Raw genomic sequence first — 15,696 nt, forward strand, 5'->3', positions numbered from 1 at the left:
CCCTAGGGTTATTTAACTTTATATATTGATTTCTGAGGGTCTTTTGTTGGTGGGGGCATTTAATTGGAGGTTGGGACTCTCACTGTGTAATAGTTCTGAAAGATGCCTAGGAATCAACAATCCTTTAAATAACAAAGAAAAAACAAATTTTGTTCAATGTAAAAAATCGACATTTTAAATCCATCCCCAAATGATATTTCTTAATCAAAATAAAGATAAAATGCTTCTATGTTCTCCTCAGCCTACTCCTATTACTAATACACTTTTTCAATTACAAAAATTAGAGAAAAGTGGAGCCTCTATTGGGAATTCAGCAATTTTCTTCACTCACAAACAATTTAGATGTTTCCTCAAAATGACTTTGATGTGTTATGTGATCAAATCTAAATACCATTGGCCATATTCACAGTTGATCATAGAGATAAACAAATAAACAAGGTCTTGTAATAGTAATTATGTGTTTTTTGTTTTGTTTATTACATACGTTACACAGTGGCTTGGATTACAAGTGGAGCATAAAAATATTAGTACAATTGTGCATTGCTACATTACTCATGCAGAATAAATAGCGCTTCTATTTTTGCTCTCATATTAGTTATTTTTTAATGTTAGAGTGGTAATCTAAGGCGCGCTAACATCTGCATGTAGGATAAAACAAGAGCACTAAATCCTTTACATAATAAACTTCTAAAGGGGCTGGGGCAACCACTAAAGTTCATGCCGGATATTGCTTAGTGCTAAGCGTATGGTGCTGTAATTCGAGGGTGCATTACGGATGTTGCACAAGAAGTGGAGTTCTTTAATATACTGATAATAATAATGGTTTACTTTAAATCTCAAAAATCTCTAAATTTTACAACGGATTTATAACTGAGCTTGAATGTAATGCTATTCTGTTATAAAGATTACGTGCCAATACGTTTATGCTTCACGTTACTTCTCAAGAATCTTTCACTATATTAAAAGTAGCATGACAAAAAAAACAACTACTTTTTAGAGCAAATTTTGTATTTACATTACGGACATATGGTGATATAACCTTTTCTGATTTTCCCTCAGTTGCTGGCTAAGTCTGAATGCTATTTGGAGTTTCCTAGGGCCGGTCTGTGTGTTCATATCAGTGAGTAAACTACTTTGCACTAGATTTATATTTGTGTTTACTGTTGTTCCTCTTTGTTTCTACTTCTTAGAGTTTCAGTCTGTTTACAATGTATATTTACGATCAGTAATCCCCATTTGATGGTTTTGTATATAAACATATCACTATACACCTTGCTGTTTCCTGTTTTCCAGATGAACACCATTCTCTTAATCCTTACATTCTTACTCCTGCGGGCGAAGCTTGCATCTCTGAATACAAATGTTTCAACCCTTAAGGACACTCGGTTAGTGTGCAGTAACATGATGCAGAAATAGATCAGTGATATAGCCCATTTCAAATGTGACTGGGAGGACTTAATTAAACTTAGTAACTATGGAGATTGATAACAATCCTTAAAGGGACATTGTACACTAGTTTTTTCTTTGCATAGATTTCTTTATAGGTTTAATACTGGATTTTTAGATCTGTTTCTGTGCATATTCTTCTTCATAGAAGTGTCTATTATATGCAGTTATATGAAATTTGGTGTATACTGTCCCTTTAAGAAAAACATATTAAATAATTTATTTACAAAAATCCCCCCAGACATTAATGGAGAATTTTGTAGAAAAATCCTTAAAGTTTCCAAAAGATTGTGATCAACGCCTATACAAGAGCGTAACTAGACCACACTAGGTCCCATTGCAAATGCTGTTTTGGAACCCCTCATTTAAACTGTGCCCTCAGCAGCTGCATAAGAAAAAAGGAAGCTGCTTCCATGTGACTGTCATCCTTTCTCCTTGCTTAGTCTGGGCCAGAGAATATGCACTTGCACAGTCTTCTTGTATAAATATGGTGGAGGGTTTTTTAGCACAGAAACACTGTGGTGGACATCTTTGAAACCCTGCCACCATATTGTAAAGACAAATCCAAGACTAAGAGGCCAGACATGATGTAGGTGTAAACGAGGCCACCTTGTAGCAATACCACTACCACTGGGCTCCCTAGAGGTGTGGTATTACTCAGTCTGTCCTCACTTAAGAACAGACAAATCACTACAGATTACAAATATGTGTATGCTACAGACTAAGAAATAATTAGCTGTGTGAGACAACCAATCACTACAGGTTTCAGAATTTAATAACAATATAATAAATACAGTGATATAAATAGTACAATATTGAGTTAAGTAATATTACTTAAACTCTTAAGATTAGCTCGATGAAAGCAGATTACAAAAGAGTAAAATATAAATTACATATACTAAAATACATATGCTAAAATAACTGCACTTATGGGTCTACACACCATAAAAAACTAATAGCAGGGATTGCTGGCGTCCAATGGCACTCAATGGCACTTAAGTTTAAAACAGACAAAATTAGACAAAAGTGAAGATAAAATAATACTCAATTTGGCGATAAAAATCTATAGGTTTAGATATGTGTATAGGCAGAGTCTTGAAGTGCACTAAACAGAAAACTCTCGTATGTAGATGATCTTGCTAAAAAAGCATAGGATCATACTAAAACATCATACGAGAGCGGTACCTTATGTCCGTGTTAGAACAGAGGATATCCAGTTAAGACAATAATTCTTTCTAGCAGACCTTCTATTGGTGTCCTTTCATATCCAATATCTGTTTAGGTAGTGTGAGCTTGTGTTGTCGGGTTACCGTTTCACTGCGTCTACAGCTTCCGTGATGTCACACGTACGTCAGTCCAGCTGATCTTTGTCCTAGGTAGCTCCGGTCGTTCCGATGTTGAGGGTCTATGTTCACACTGTTTTCCTTGATCTTGAAAAAGCCCCAAGTGAGGGGAGAAACGCGTTGATTGTGTCTCAATTGAACTAAGATATCTGCTTATAGGTATCTTCTGCATTTTTTGAAACTTTGTATCTTTTGGACGGCTGCCGTAAAGGTTTGGCTTGTGAACAACCTTATGAAGTAAGACTTTGTTTATCGGCTAGTCCTTTCTAATCAAACCAGCATCGGTGCACCAGGATTGACAGCTACACTGAACTACTCAGACAAGAGGAGGGGAATACAGTTATCAGCTGTGCTTATCGAAAAGCTCCTAACGCAGGTGGACGGCACCACGTTAGTAAGAGCTCAGAGCTACAAGGAAAACAGTGTGAACACAGACCCTGAACATCGGAATGACTGGAACTACCTAGGACAAAGATCAGCTGGACTGACGTACGTGTGACATCACGGAAGCTGCAGACGCAGTGAAACGGTAACCCGACAACACAAGCTCACACTACCTAAACAGATATTGGATATGAAAGGACACCAATAGAAGGTCTGCTAGAAAGAATTATTGTCTTAACTGGATATCCTCTGTTCTAACACGGACATAAGGTACCACTCTCGTATGATGTTTTAGTAGGATCCTATGCTTTTTTAGCAAGATCATCTACATACGAGAGTTTTCTGTTTAGTGCACTTCAAGACTCTGCCTATACACATATCTAAACCTATAGATTTTTATCGCCAAATTGAGTATTATTTTATCTTCACTCTTGTCTAATTTTGTCTGTTTTAAACTTAAGTGCCATTGATTGCCATTGGACGCCAGCAATCCCTGCTATAAGTTTTTTATTGTGTGTAGACCCATAAGTGCAGTTATTTTAGTATATGTATTTTAGTATATGTAATTTATATTTTACTCTTTTGTAATTTGCTTTCATCGAGCTAATCTTAAGAGTTTAAGTAATATTACTTAACTCAATATTGTACTATTTATATCACTGTATTTATTATAATGTTATTAAATTCTGAAACCTGTAGTGATTGGTTGTCTCACACAGCTAATTATTTCTTAGTCTGTAGCATACACATATTTGTAATCTGTAGTGATTTGTCTGTTCTTAAGTGAGGAAAGACTGAGTAATATCTCACCACTCCCTTATTTTTATTTTTGGTATTTAACCCTACCTTTAGCGCCAGTACTACATCTGTATTCTCTTTTTTCCCACTTAGGGGTTCTTTAGAGGGGGGCCCTTCCTGTACTTGGCTAAGGGTAGATATTTAGCGCCAATTCTCACACTTCTTTACTCCCTAGAGGTGTGGGCCCGGTCTCATTTGAGACCTCATAGTTATGCCCCTGTCCCTCTATAAGAGCTTTACTGTTATTCAAAATGTTTACGTATTCTCTACAAATCTGTTTAAACCTTGATCTCCAACAGGTTGTTAACATTTAAGGCCTTTGCGCAACTGTTTATCCTGGGCAGTGCTTGGATCTTTGGATTTTTCCAGATTGGAAGAGCATCCTTGATTTTCTCTTACCTCTTCACGGGCCTCAACAGCTTGCAGGGAGCATTCATCTTCCTTGTGCATTGTCTGCTCAACCGCCAGGTCTTCTTATTTATGCCAAATGTTGTATGCCTATGTGTGACACATACCTCTGTCGTTCTAAACATGTAACACAAATGTTACAAGTTTGTCTGAGTAATCAATGTACAATGTTTATATGAAGTGAGACATATCTGAGTCCTTTAAGACATAATTAATCAATCACAGCGCTTCACTTCTATTACCGCTATACATCCTGGGTAGCTATAAATCTGTTCTTCACAAAATAATTGCTGATCGATCATTGAGTGAATGAGGATCAGTAGGTCTGGTCATGCAGTGGCCCCTCCCAAATCTATATCCTAGGTTAAAGTTTGTTAAAATGATTGCCTTATATTTGTTCACAACTGAGTTTTGACTTTATCCCCTTTGCTGTCAGTAAAAAAAAAAAAAGTTATTTTACCCCATCTGCTAGTAGAACAAAGCAGTAATCGTATCCTTCCTCCACATTTTTGCTTAGTGATTTAATATTACTACTGTCATATTTGTGTAGGTTTGAGGCATAGTCAGCCTTTAAAAAGGCATCTGCCATTTTGGAGACTTTAGTGCCCATGGTTAAAAGCAATGGATGGACATCTCAGTTCAATAATGGACACCTGGCTACATGTGTTTATTTTCTTCTCATCTAAGTTATATGGTTGTTCAATTCACAGAAGTTTCTTAAACAATTATTTACTGATATTAATATTTTAAATATAATATATTTTATCAGTGCTAATTGTTATACTTACTAAATTACATATGGAGCTAACATATCACATTCTAATTCTACCTTCTGTTTGCAAATTAGGTGAGGGAGGAATACCGCAGAACTTTCCACAGACTTCATAAGCACAAGGTCACTTCAGATGGTGCATCAAGCAGCACGTTTCCCATGACGACTAAATCTGTGAGTGCTACCTACTCATATACTATGACCAGGCTTCCAGCAGTCTGATGATGAAATTAGCTCACAATATTTATTTTTTGCAGAGTGGTGTAACTGAAACATCTAAGGCAGACATTATTTCAAGTCACCCTACAGAGGAGAAGTATTCGGCCACAGTTCAGTGGACTTAAGGCTATTTGGAAAACATAAACTAATTCATTCATGGAATATTTGGACTCAACCTTGTAAATTGTATCAATAATATAGCACACACACATATATACATACACATGCACACACGCATATATACACATGCACACATGCAGGGCCGCCATCAGGGGGTGACAGGGATGACTCCTGTCAGAGGCCCAATGGACCAGGGGGGCCCCATGAGGCAAGAACAACTTATTTTTAAAAAAAACAATTGACAGCCACCAGAGGGTACTACAGCAGAGTGTTATTGAGTGTGGGAAATTTTATTACAAGGAGTAAAGCATTAGCATTTGAGAGGATTTCTGAGTGTGCACTAAACCACTATGCACAGTGTAAGACAAACTTGGCACTTAAGTTTGTACAGTGTGTACCTGAGTCAGACGGCAGATCACTTTCATTTGCAGAGGAGGTAGGACTTACTTAGTAAATGTTTTTTATTTATTTGTGCAATTTCGGATTGTAACTTCAGTGTGGTAGTAGTTGTATGGTGGGGCCAGGGGTCCATAAAAACCCTTTTTTTTTTTAGCAATATGTAGCAGTGTATTTATGATAATTTGACAATGCTGTAGAAATTCTATATTTAAAGCCATGTAGAAATGTTTCCTCCTCAATACACACATGGTTGGTGCCCTTTTGGCAGATATGAGTTTTTTTTTAATATATATATATATATATATATATATATATATATATATATATATATATATATATATATATATTTAAATTAGATTTCAGTTTACTGCCCCCTAATGCAAGGACTTTCCAGATGCAAGGAGACATTTTATCTAATATTTTTACATCTGCATAAAATGTTACTCTCAGACTAAGATTGCTCAATGTTTGAAATGAGACAGGTTAACTTTAAACTGTTCAGTTTACACTACAGCTGACTTAATTTTGAAATACATACAAACAAGCCTAAATCCTGCATTTAACCAGATCTAATGGTATGAGACTGAGTACCACAGCTTATGGTTCCACCAAGACCAAGCCCATATAGAGTACAGCATTTTCAAAATCCATAAGTACAGCTGACAGATGGGAACATTTTTACACCATATTTGAAGTGGTGCTCTTTCAAAAGTACTTTTCTTCATCTAGCCATCTACCCACATCATTAATGTACAATTTTGAATTCACAGAATTATTTTTGTTTGCACATTTACAAATATGATTCTTTATATAGTGATCTCCTAATTTCTGCAATTTTTTTTATCATGCATGTCACACACTGTTGATTTAGGGGATTCAATGTGCAGAAATTTTACCTCTTGTGAGTGTTTCTGTGGGTGTCTGTGTTTATGCCTTTGTGCTTTTGTTTGTGTCTCTATGAGTGTGTATGTATTTTTTTCTGTGGATCTTTCTGTGAGGGCGGGTGTGTATGTCTGTGTGCATTTTCTATGGATGTCTGTGAGGGTGTGTGCGTATTTCTTTGTGCTTTTCCTATGGGTGTCTCTGTGAGGGTCTGTGTATGTATGTATGTCTGTGTATTTTCTCTGGATGCCTCTGTGAGGGTGGGTGTGTATGTATTTGTGTGTTTTCTGTGGTTATCTCTGTGAGGGTATGTGTGTGTGTGTATGTATGTATGAATGTATGTCTGTGTTTTCTGTGGATGTCTCTGTGAGGGTGTGTGCGTATGTCTGTGTGTTTTCTGTGGGTGTCTCTGTGAGGGTGTGTGTATGTCTGTGCATTTTCTGTGGGTGTCTGTGAGAGTGTGTGTATGTCTTTGTATTTTTTCTGTGGATGTCTCAGTGAGGGTGTGTGTGTATGTATGTCTGTGTGTGTTTTATGTGGTTGTCTCTCTGTGTGTATGTCTTTGTGTGTTTTCTGTGGGTGTCTGTGTGTGTGTGTGTATGTCTTTGTGTGTTTTCTGAGGCTGTCTCTGTCAGGGTTTCCTTGAGTGTATGTGCAAGTTTGTGTTTGAGTTTGTGTGTGTCCATTGTCTGTTCCTTTTTACGAGACCTTTCCGGAAGTCACCAATCCACCATTTAGCTTTTCAATTTTTGTTTAGGCAGTTCAGGGCCCTTCCTTTCAACCACTGCATGCTGTTGTCACCATTTAGTTGGCATCTTCCTTGACAAAAAGATAATCTGAACTCCATATTTTGTTTTGTAAATCTCCTTTTTTGACAAAACTGTAGTCTACCTCATTACTTGTCAGGTCAATGTAAACAAGTGCTGAGTGTCTGTTTGGGTGTATGTGTTTGAGTGTGTTTGTGTGTTTCTTTGCGTGTCTGCTAGAGTGTCTATATGTGAATCCTTATGCGTGAGTGTGTGTTTTGGTGTATAAGTGTGTCTGTGTGCTTCTGTGTTTGTGTGTTACTACCTTTACAACATTTCCAAGTTTGACTACACTTAAGAATAAAGTGCATATACGTTTTAGTCACTTGGTCAAAAATTGCACATGTCAAAGGGGGGGGGGGGCTGATCAATGGTTAAGTCAGAATGACACAGCTTCCTATTGGCTGTCGCTTTTTGGCTCTGTTTATGTAAATTTCTGTGTACTTTAAAGGGACAGTGTACACCAATTTTCATATAACTGCATGTAATAGACGCGACTATAAAGAAGAATATCTATGCACAGATACTGAAATAAAAATCCAGTATAAAACCTTTTAAAAACTTAAAAGTTCCCAGTTTAGCACTGTTGATGAGGTTAGCCTTTGACACCCATTGAAAGGGTCTGGGAAAACAAAAAGAGCAAACACTCCCCCCTCCCCTGTATATGAAAAGACAGGTAACAAACAGGAGCCAGCAGTAGTGTGTAAACGCATGTATGCATCTGGCACTGTGGGGCTTGATTAGGAGTCTGAAATCAGCACAATGTTATTAAAAACTAAGCAAAAACTATACATTGCTACAAAACACTCCCAGATGAGTTATATAAATGGATCATCTACAAAACATTTATGCAAAGAAAAATCTAGTGTATAATGTCGCTTTACGAGTGTAACTATCATTGAGTATGTTTTTTCTGCATAATTTAAGCATGATTTGTATGGAATTATGAAAATTCACAATTTGCAGCAGTTTTTAATACCTATGTGTATGTGTTCTGTATGTGTTCTGTTTGTACATATAATACGCAGTTTATAGAGCACCTTCCTGTATGAATATATCTCACCACCACATACAGAAATGTAGGTGACGCCCCTTTTAGAGATACACTGCTCACAGTCGGCTAGATTACGAGTTTTGCGATATGAGTGAAAAAGCAGAGTTAAGGCTCATAACGCTGTTTTTTCACTACCGCTGGTATTACGAGTCTTGCAGGTTTAGGGGCACCACACACTTTTTTGGAATTAATGCAAATTAACTTACGCAATTTGCGTAAAGTCCTTTTTCAATGGGACTTCCACAGCGCCGGTATTACGAGTCTGCCTGGGAGGCCAAAAAGTGAGCGGTACAGCCTATACCGCCAAGATTTGTAACGCAATCTAAAGTCAGTAGTTATGAGTTTTACACTACAAAGCTGTAATATAAAACTCATAACTAAAGTGCTAAAAAGTACACTAACACCCATAAACTACCTATTAACCCCTAAACCGAGGCCCTCCCACATCGCAAACACTAAAATAAAATTATTAACCCCTAATGCCGCTCCCGATATCGGCGCTTTTATATTTTATGTAATTTAGTGTTTGTTTGTTTTTTGCAATTTAGGTAATTGTATTTAATTTAGGTAATTGATTTAATTGTAGTGTAAGGTTAGGTTTTATTGTAAGACATGTTAGGTTTTATTTTACAGGTAAATTTGTATTTATTTTAGCTAGGTAGTTAGTAAATAGTTAATAACTATTTAGTAACTAATCTACCTAGCTAAAATAAATACAAACTTGCCTGTAAAATAAAAATATAGCCTAAGCTAGATACAATGTAACTATTAGTTATATTGTAGCTAGCTTAGGCTTTATTTTACAGGTAATTATTTAGTTTTAAATAGGAAATATTTAGGTAATAATAGTAATTTTATTTAGATTTATTTTAATTACATTAAAGTTGGTGGGTGTTAGGGTTAGACTTAGGTTTAGGGGTTAATAAATTTAGTATAGTGGCGGCGATGTTGGGGGCGGCAGATTAGGGGTTAATAAGTGTAGGTAGGTGGCGGCGATGTTAAGGACTAATAATATTTAAATAGTGTTTGCGAGGCGGGAGTTTGGCGGTTTAGGGGTTAATATGTTTATTATAGTGGCGGCGATTTTGGGAGCGGCACACTTTGTACCTCACACAATATCGTATCCTTTTTGGATCTGGTATGTAAAGAAATACTTTCTTTATCTTAAGATAGAGGGATAATATATGATAATCTAACAAATGTGGAAAAACAAGCCCTTAAAGTCCTAACACAATGGACAGACATTCAGATTAAACAGAGTGACAAAGGTGGTAACATTGTCATATGGCCCACGCATATTTATGTTAATGAGGCCAAAAAAAAATTTTAGAAAATAATAAAAACTATAAGAACCTCTTCAGTAACCCTACAGAAACATTTCTCAGGCAGTATAATACATTAATTAGCTCTGCCCTCTCTGAAGGTATAATTGATAACAAAGAGCTCAGATTTTTCGAAGTCAAACAACCTAAGGTAGCGACCCTTTATTTACTGCCTAAAATACACAAAAATCTGTTATGCCCCCCGGGCAGACCCATTGTCTCAGGTATTGGATCGCTGACAGAGAAAGCGAGTAAATATGTTGATACAAGACTTCGATATATTGTAGACTCACTGCTATCCCACACAAGAGACATGATGCACGTATTGAATAAAATTGACAAAATCTCATTAACCGCCAATTCCATCCTAGTGACTTGTGACGTAGAGTCACTATATACTAGTACTGATAAAAAATGGGGATGTAAGGCAGTATCACACTTTCTCCTAAAAAATTATTCCATGTCTGATGAGACCAAGGGATTCCTTGTGGACTTATTGGAATTCATATTAGGACATCATTATTTTGTCTTTGATGATACATTTTATCTTCAAACGTACGGCACAGCGATGGGGACGTCTTGTGCCCCAACTTATGCTAATATATACCTGGGCTGGTGGGAGGAAACTGTAGAGTTTCATGACACATTAACACTTTTCACCCAACACATCACCCACTGGTCCAGGTATATTGATAATATTTTCTTTGTGTGGGATGGCTCTAAAGAACTCTTACAGGAATATATTTAATTATTAAACACAAATCCCTTTGGTCTGTATCTTACCATGGTAACTGATGAAACTAAAATAGAATTTTTGGACTTAACTATTTAAAGGGTTGACAACCGTCTGGAATCAGACACATACAGAAAACTCACGTCAACCAATAATATTCTATGTGCAGATAGTTATCATCACCCAAATACTATTACAAGTTTACCTATAGGTGGATAACTAAGGATACGCAGGAATAGTTCCACGTTGGAATCTTTTTTAATAAAGCAGCAATTGACCTTAGAACAAGACTCCTTCAGAGAGGTTACTCTAGAAAATCTTTAGCAAGAGCTTATAATAAAGCTCTCAACAGAAATAGGCAAGATCTATTAATGCCAAAACGTATACTAAATACAAACCCCCTCAGGTTTATATCCACGTTTACTAATCAGAGTAATCATATCTCCAACATAATACATAAACATGTCCTACAAGCAGATGAACAATTACAGTCAGTCATCCCAGAAAAGCAACTCTTCACCTACAGGAAAGCAAATAATCTTAGTGATTGCCTGACCACTAGTCATTTTGACAGAAAAGGGAAAAACATCCATATACAAAGGGTCGATCGCATGTGGCAATTTCAAGATATGTCAACATATGGTAAGGAAAAAAACATTGTTGACAGGTTTCAGAAGAAATGGACGATCAATAATCACATAACATGCAAGAGCACAAATGTCATCTATTGTGTATCATGTGATTGCAATTTATTATATGTAGGAATGACTACTAGATGCTTGGGAAGAAGAATGACAGAACATTTAAGCAATATTAGGACTGCTCAAAAAGATGTTGATAAGGGCAAAAAAATAACAATTTTTGCCAAACATTTTCTACAACGTCATAGAGGGAATACTAAAGCCTTTAAATGTTGGGGCATGGAAACTCTGAAACCAGGTATTAGAGGGGGAGATACTGAACAGCCATTGCTAAAAAAAAGAAGCCAGATGGATATTTAGACTTAATTCTGTCATGCCTTACGGCATGAATGAAAACAACAATTTCTGGGTTTACTTATAAAATTGGTGTAAATTATACTGTATATATTAAGTTGAATTTTTATTGGGCATTAATGTGAGGGTATAGCCTGACATATAAATGTAAATATAAACTATGGTGATTCCTTCTATATGTCACCGTTGATATTAGTTTATATCATGTTTAGCAAATTGGCATACTATATACCCATTAGGCATCCAATATATTTTTCTCTGTTCCAGTTTTGGAAAATATCAGCTATACCCAACAATATACAGTGTTAGTATAAACACACTTTTGGTTTATGAGAAACCCATAATAAGATGTGCACCCAGAATGGGCAATCTAGTAATCAGGTCTATGAAAATGTATCAGAAGTTCCAAACTATGTAGGGATCAATACATAATGACTCATATAATGGCACTTAATCCATGAATAATAGGATGTGAGTACATTATTATATGATATGCAAAGAACCATGAATTTAAAGGGGCAGTATACTATAAAATAGTTTTTCCCTTAATGTGTTTCCAATTACTTGTTTTTTCCAGTTGCAGAGTATAAAATTTGCTTTTTTTATGGCTTATTTGTGTATGTGAATGAGCTGATTTTGTGTTTTGAAGTCACAACCTAATAAAATGGGTTGAGCTTGTAGGCATAATCAGATCTCATTACATTATCACATTGTGTACATATACCTGCTTCTTTATCTTATATCTGTCCATAAACCAATGTCAGGTACTTGTCAGTCAGGTTGTACCTTTAAGCAGATTCTATATAAGGCTACTCCTCCCCCTTCCACCTGCCAATTAATTTAGTTAGAGTTCTGACCAAGTTACCTGGATACAGCTCTCTTACTCGTGGCTAAAATCTATACTTTCAAAGCTATTGGATTACAATTATTGAATACTTCTTGATCCGGAATCTGTTGTGCTAAAACATCGCAAAGCAAATACCTTATCCAGCTATTTGTTCCTATCAAATCTCCGGAGCAAGCTCTTATTACATGTTGTGGCGATATTCTGTTACCATCCTATCATCACAAAGTCAGTTTCCTCTCAAACCTGTTCAGCTAAAACTGTCTCACTGACCTACTGAGCTTTCTAACCGCTTGTCAGGCTTCCAGCGTTTACTTAACTTTACCGCTCCTGTTGTTTGCAGCTTCTGTGTACTCAGCGTGTTCTCAGCCTGTCAGCGGATTCAGCGTGCTGATTGGATATTCCGCACACACCCTCACAACCGCTGCTGCTGCAGCTACGGAGCACTTCTCCCTACACTGTTCAACCGGACAGTATTGTTAAGTTGATTTGCGACTGCCTCTCACTGTCTACAACTGTTTGATTACTCAAGTTTACTTACCACTACTCCTGATATCTATTTAAACAGTACTGTTTATGAAGTAAAGTGACTTTGTTTTCTTTGTGCATCTTATATAAGGCAACCACTGACTTTCATTATCAAGCTGACATATTACTGCCTACTACAGCCTTTGGGTTTTCATCATACTCCTGTAACAAGATAGCAGGAGTCAGCTCTAAAATCTCCTTGTATTACTACCTAAAAATACAGTCTGCAGTTGAGATCCACTCTTTAAAAAACTTTTCCTCCTTGCTACCTGACATATTAATTGGCCATTCATGGATCCAGCAGACCTTCCCAATGTGGTCTATACCCTCACACAGCGGGTTGATCAACTCTCACAGGCATTCAGAGATCTTCAATTACAAAATGATAACTTGAGGGCTGCTCTAAGAGACAACACCCCAGAACCTCAGGTCTGTCTGCCTGAAAAATTCACGGGCGACAGGAAGAATTTCAGACAATTCAGGAATGCCTGTTATCTCCTTTTCCAGATGCGCCCAAGGACCTACCAAACCGAAAGAATCAAGGTCATGACAGTGATATCCTTCTTGTCTGGTGAACCCAGGATATGGGCTGATAATCTATTTGAGAATAATGATCCAACCCTCACCTCACTTACTGATTTCTTCGCACAAATGAGTCTCCTATATGAAGATAAGCAAAAACAGCTCACTGCAGAAGCCAAGATGCGTTCTCTCAGACAAGGCAGACGTCCCGTGGAGGAATACCTTACAGAATTCAAACTTTACATAAAAGACTCTGAATGGAGTGAGGTTGCTCTACGTAATCAGTATCGCTTGGGTCTATCTGATATCCTGAAGGACGAGCTAGCCCGTACAGAATTACCCGCCACACTGGAAGGTATCATGAACCTCTCAATACAGATCGATAGGAGGGTCAGGGAGAGACGCTGGGAACGCCAACTAACAGAAGGAACCCCAAGATTCCTGTCAACTTCTCAGGGCATAAAAGAATCCACTATTCCCATGGAGATTGGCTTCACTAAAGGCCCACTCACATTGGAAGAGAGACATCGTCGCCAGCAGAAAAACCTCTGTATGTACTGCGCCTCTCCTACCCATCCAGTAAAGGAATGTCCCTTGCTTCAACGTCAAAATAGAAGTAAGTTAACAGTTACTAGTAATTGCTTAACAAACAAGGTCTTTGACGTTGCTTACTGTACTCTTCCTTTATCCATACAGTGGGACCTCCAGGCTCTCCAGGCGGAAGCAATCATTGATTCAGGAGCTTATGCAAATTTCATTGATTTATCTCTTGTAAATAAAAATAAAATTCCATTGTGTGTGAAAGCAGTTCCAGTCTCCATACGAGTCATTGATGGTACTATGGTCAGTTCTGGCCCTATAACGCACCACACCATTCCTCTTAAGGTCATGATAGGTAAGGGGCACACTGAGTTGATATGTTTTGATGTCATACCTTCCCCATTATTCCCAATAGTATTGGGATTATCCTGGTTACAACAGCATCAACCAACAATATGCTGGCAGTCCCTCCAAGTGCAACTGGACTCTGCATACTGTACGGAGACTTGCTATCCTCAACAGAACATACTACACGTATCTAATCCAGCAATCCCTGCTGAATACCAAGATTTCCATGATGTCTTTGACAAAAAGCAGGCAGATTCCCTGCCTCCACACCGCATATATGATTGTCCAATTGAATTGCTACCAGGATCTAATATCCCCTTTGGACACATATATCCGCTCTCAAAGCCTGAATTGGATCATCTAAAGGGATACCTAGAAGAAAATTTAAAGAAGGGGTTCATCCGACCCTCTACCTCCCCGGCTGGTGCCGGGATGTTCTTCGTAAAGAATAAAGACAACTCCCTACGTCCAATAATTGACTATCGTGAGTTAAATAGGAGGACCAAGAAGAACAGATACCCCCTTCCTTTGATTCCCGAGCTGGTAGAACGTCTCGGTAAGGCAACCATTTTTACCAAGCTAGACCTTAGAGGTGCGTACAACCTGATAAGGATCAGAGAAGGGGATGAGTGGCTCACCGCCTTCCGCACCAGATATGGTCTTTATGAGTATCTGGTGATGCCATTTGGGCTTTGTAACGCCCCTGCTACGTTCCAGTACTTTATTAATGACATCTTCAGGGATTTACTGGACGTATACGTTGTGGTCTACTTAGACGATATCCTGATCTACTCTAACTCCATAGAAGAACACACTAAACATGTTCGATGGGTCTTAGGGCGACTTAGGACCCATCAATTGTATGCTAAATTAGAAAAGTGTTCTTTTCACAACCATGAAATAACCTTCTTAGGTTACAACATTTCATCTTCTGGGATTAAGATGGAAAACAGTAAGATAGATGCCATCCTCAATTGGCCTAGACCTTCCAGCAAAAAAGACGTCCAGCGGTTCCTTGGATTCGCTAATTTTTACCGAAAGTTCATCAAAGGATTTTCCAAGATTGCAAAACCCCTCTGTAAGCTTACAGGCTCCAACACCCGTTTCCAATGGAATCCAGACTCAGAGGATGCTTTCTGTTTTCTTAAACGTAGCTTCACTACTGCTCCCATTCTTCGTTTCCCAGACACGAAGCTCCAATTCATTCTAGAGGTTGATGCTTCTGAGTATGCC

The 15,696-nt window shown here is 37.7% G+C and overlaps 1 protein-coding gene across 3 annotated transcripts in view; it reads left to right on the plus strand.

The window, feature by feature from the left end:
• The window catches only part of LOC128662237 (adhesion G protein-coupled receptor E1), a 267,881-nt gene extending 261,843 nt beyond the window's left edge, over window positions 1-6,038 (plus strand). For all 3 annotated transcript variants that reach the window (XM_053716059.1, XM_053716061.1, XM_053716060.1), the window contains 5 exons: window positions 1,060-1,120; window positions 1,294-1,385; window positions 4,271-4,439; window positions 5,227-5,325; window positions 5,409-6,038. In XM_053716059.1, the coding sequence (XP_053572034.1) occupies window positions 1,060-1,120; window positions 1,294-1,385; window positions 4,271-4,439; window positions 5,227-5,325; window positions 5,409-5,495 (508 nt within the window). In that variant the 3' untranslated portion in view covers window positions 5,496-6,038. The remainder of the gene's footprint in view (window positions 1-1,059; window positions 1,121-1,293; window positions 1,386-4,270; window positions 4,440-5,226; window positions 5,326-5,408) is intronic.
• The last annotated feature ends 9,658 nt before the right edge of the window (window positions 6,039-15,696 follow it).

This window comes from Bombina bombina, chromosome 6, assembly GCF_027579735.1.
Source record: "Bombina bombina isolate aBomBom1 chromosome 6, aBomBom1.pri, whole genome shotgun sequence".
Lineage (NCBI taxonomy): Eukaryota > Metazoa > Chordata > Amphibia > Anura > Bombinatoridae > Bombina > Bombina bombina.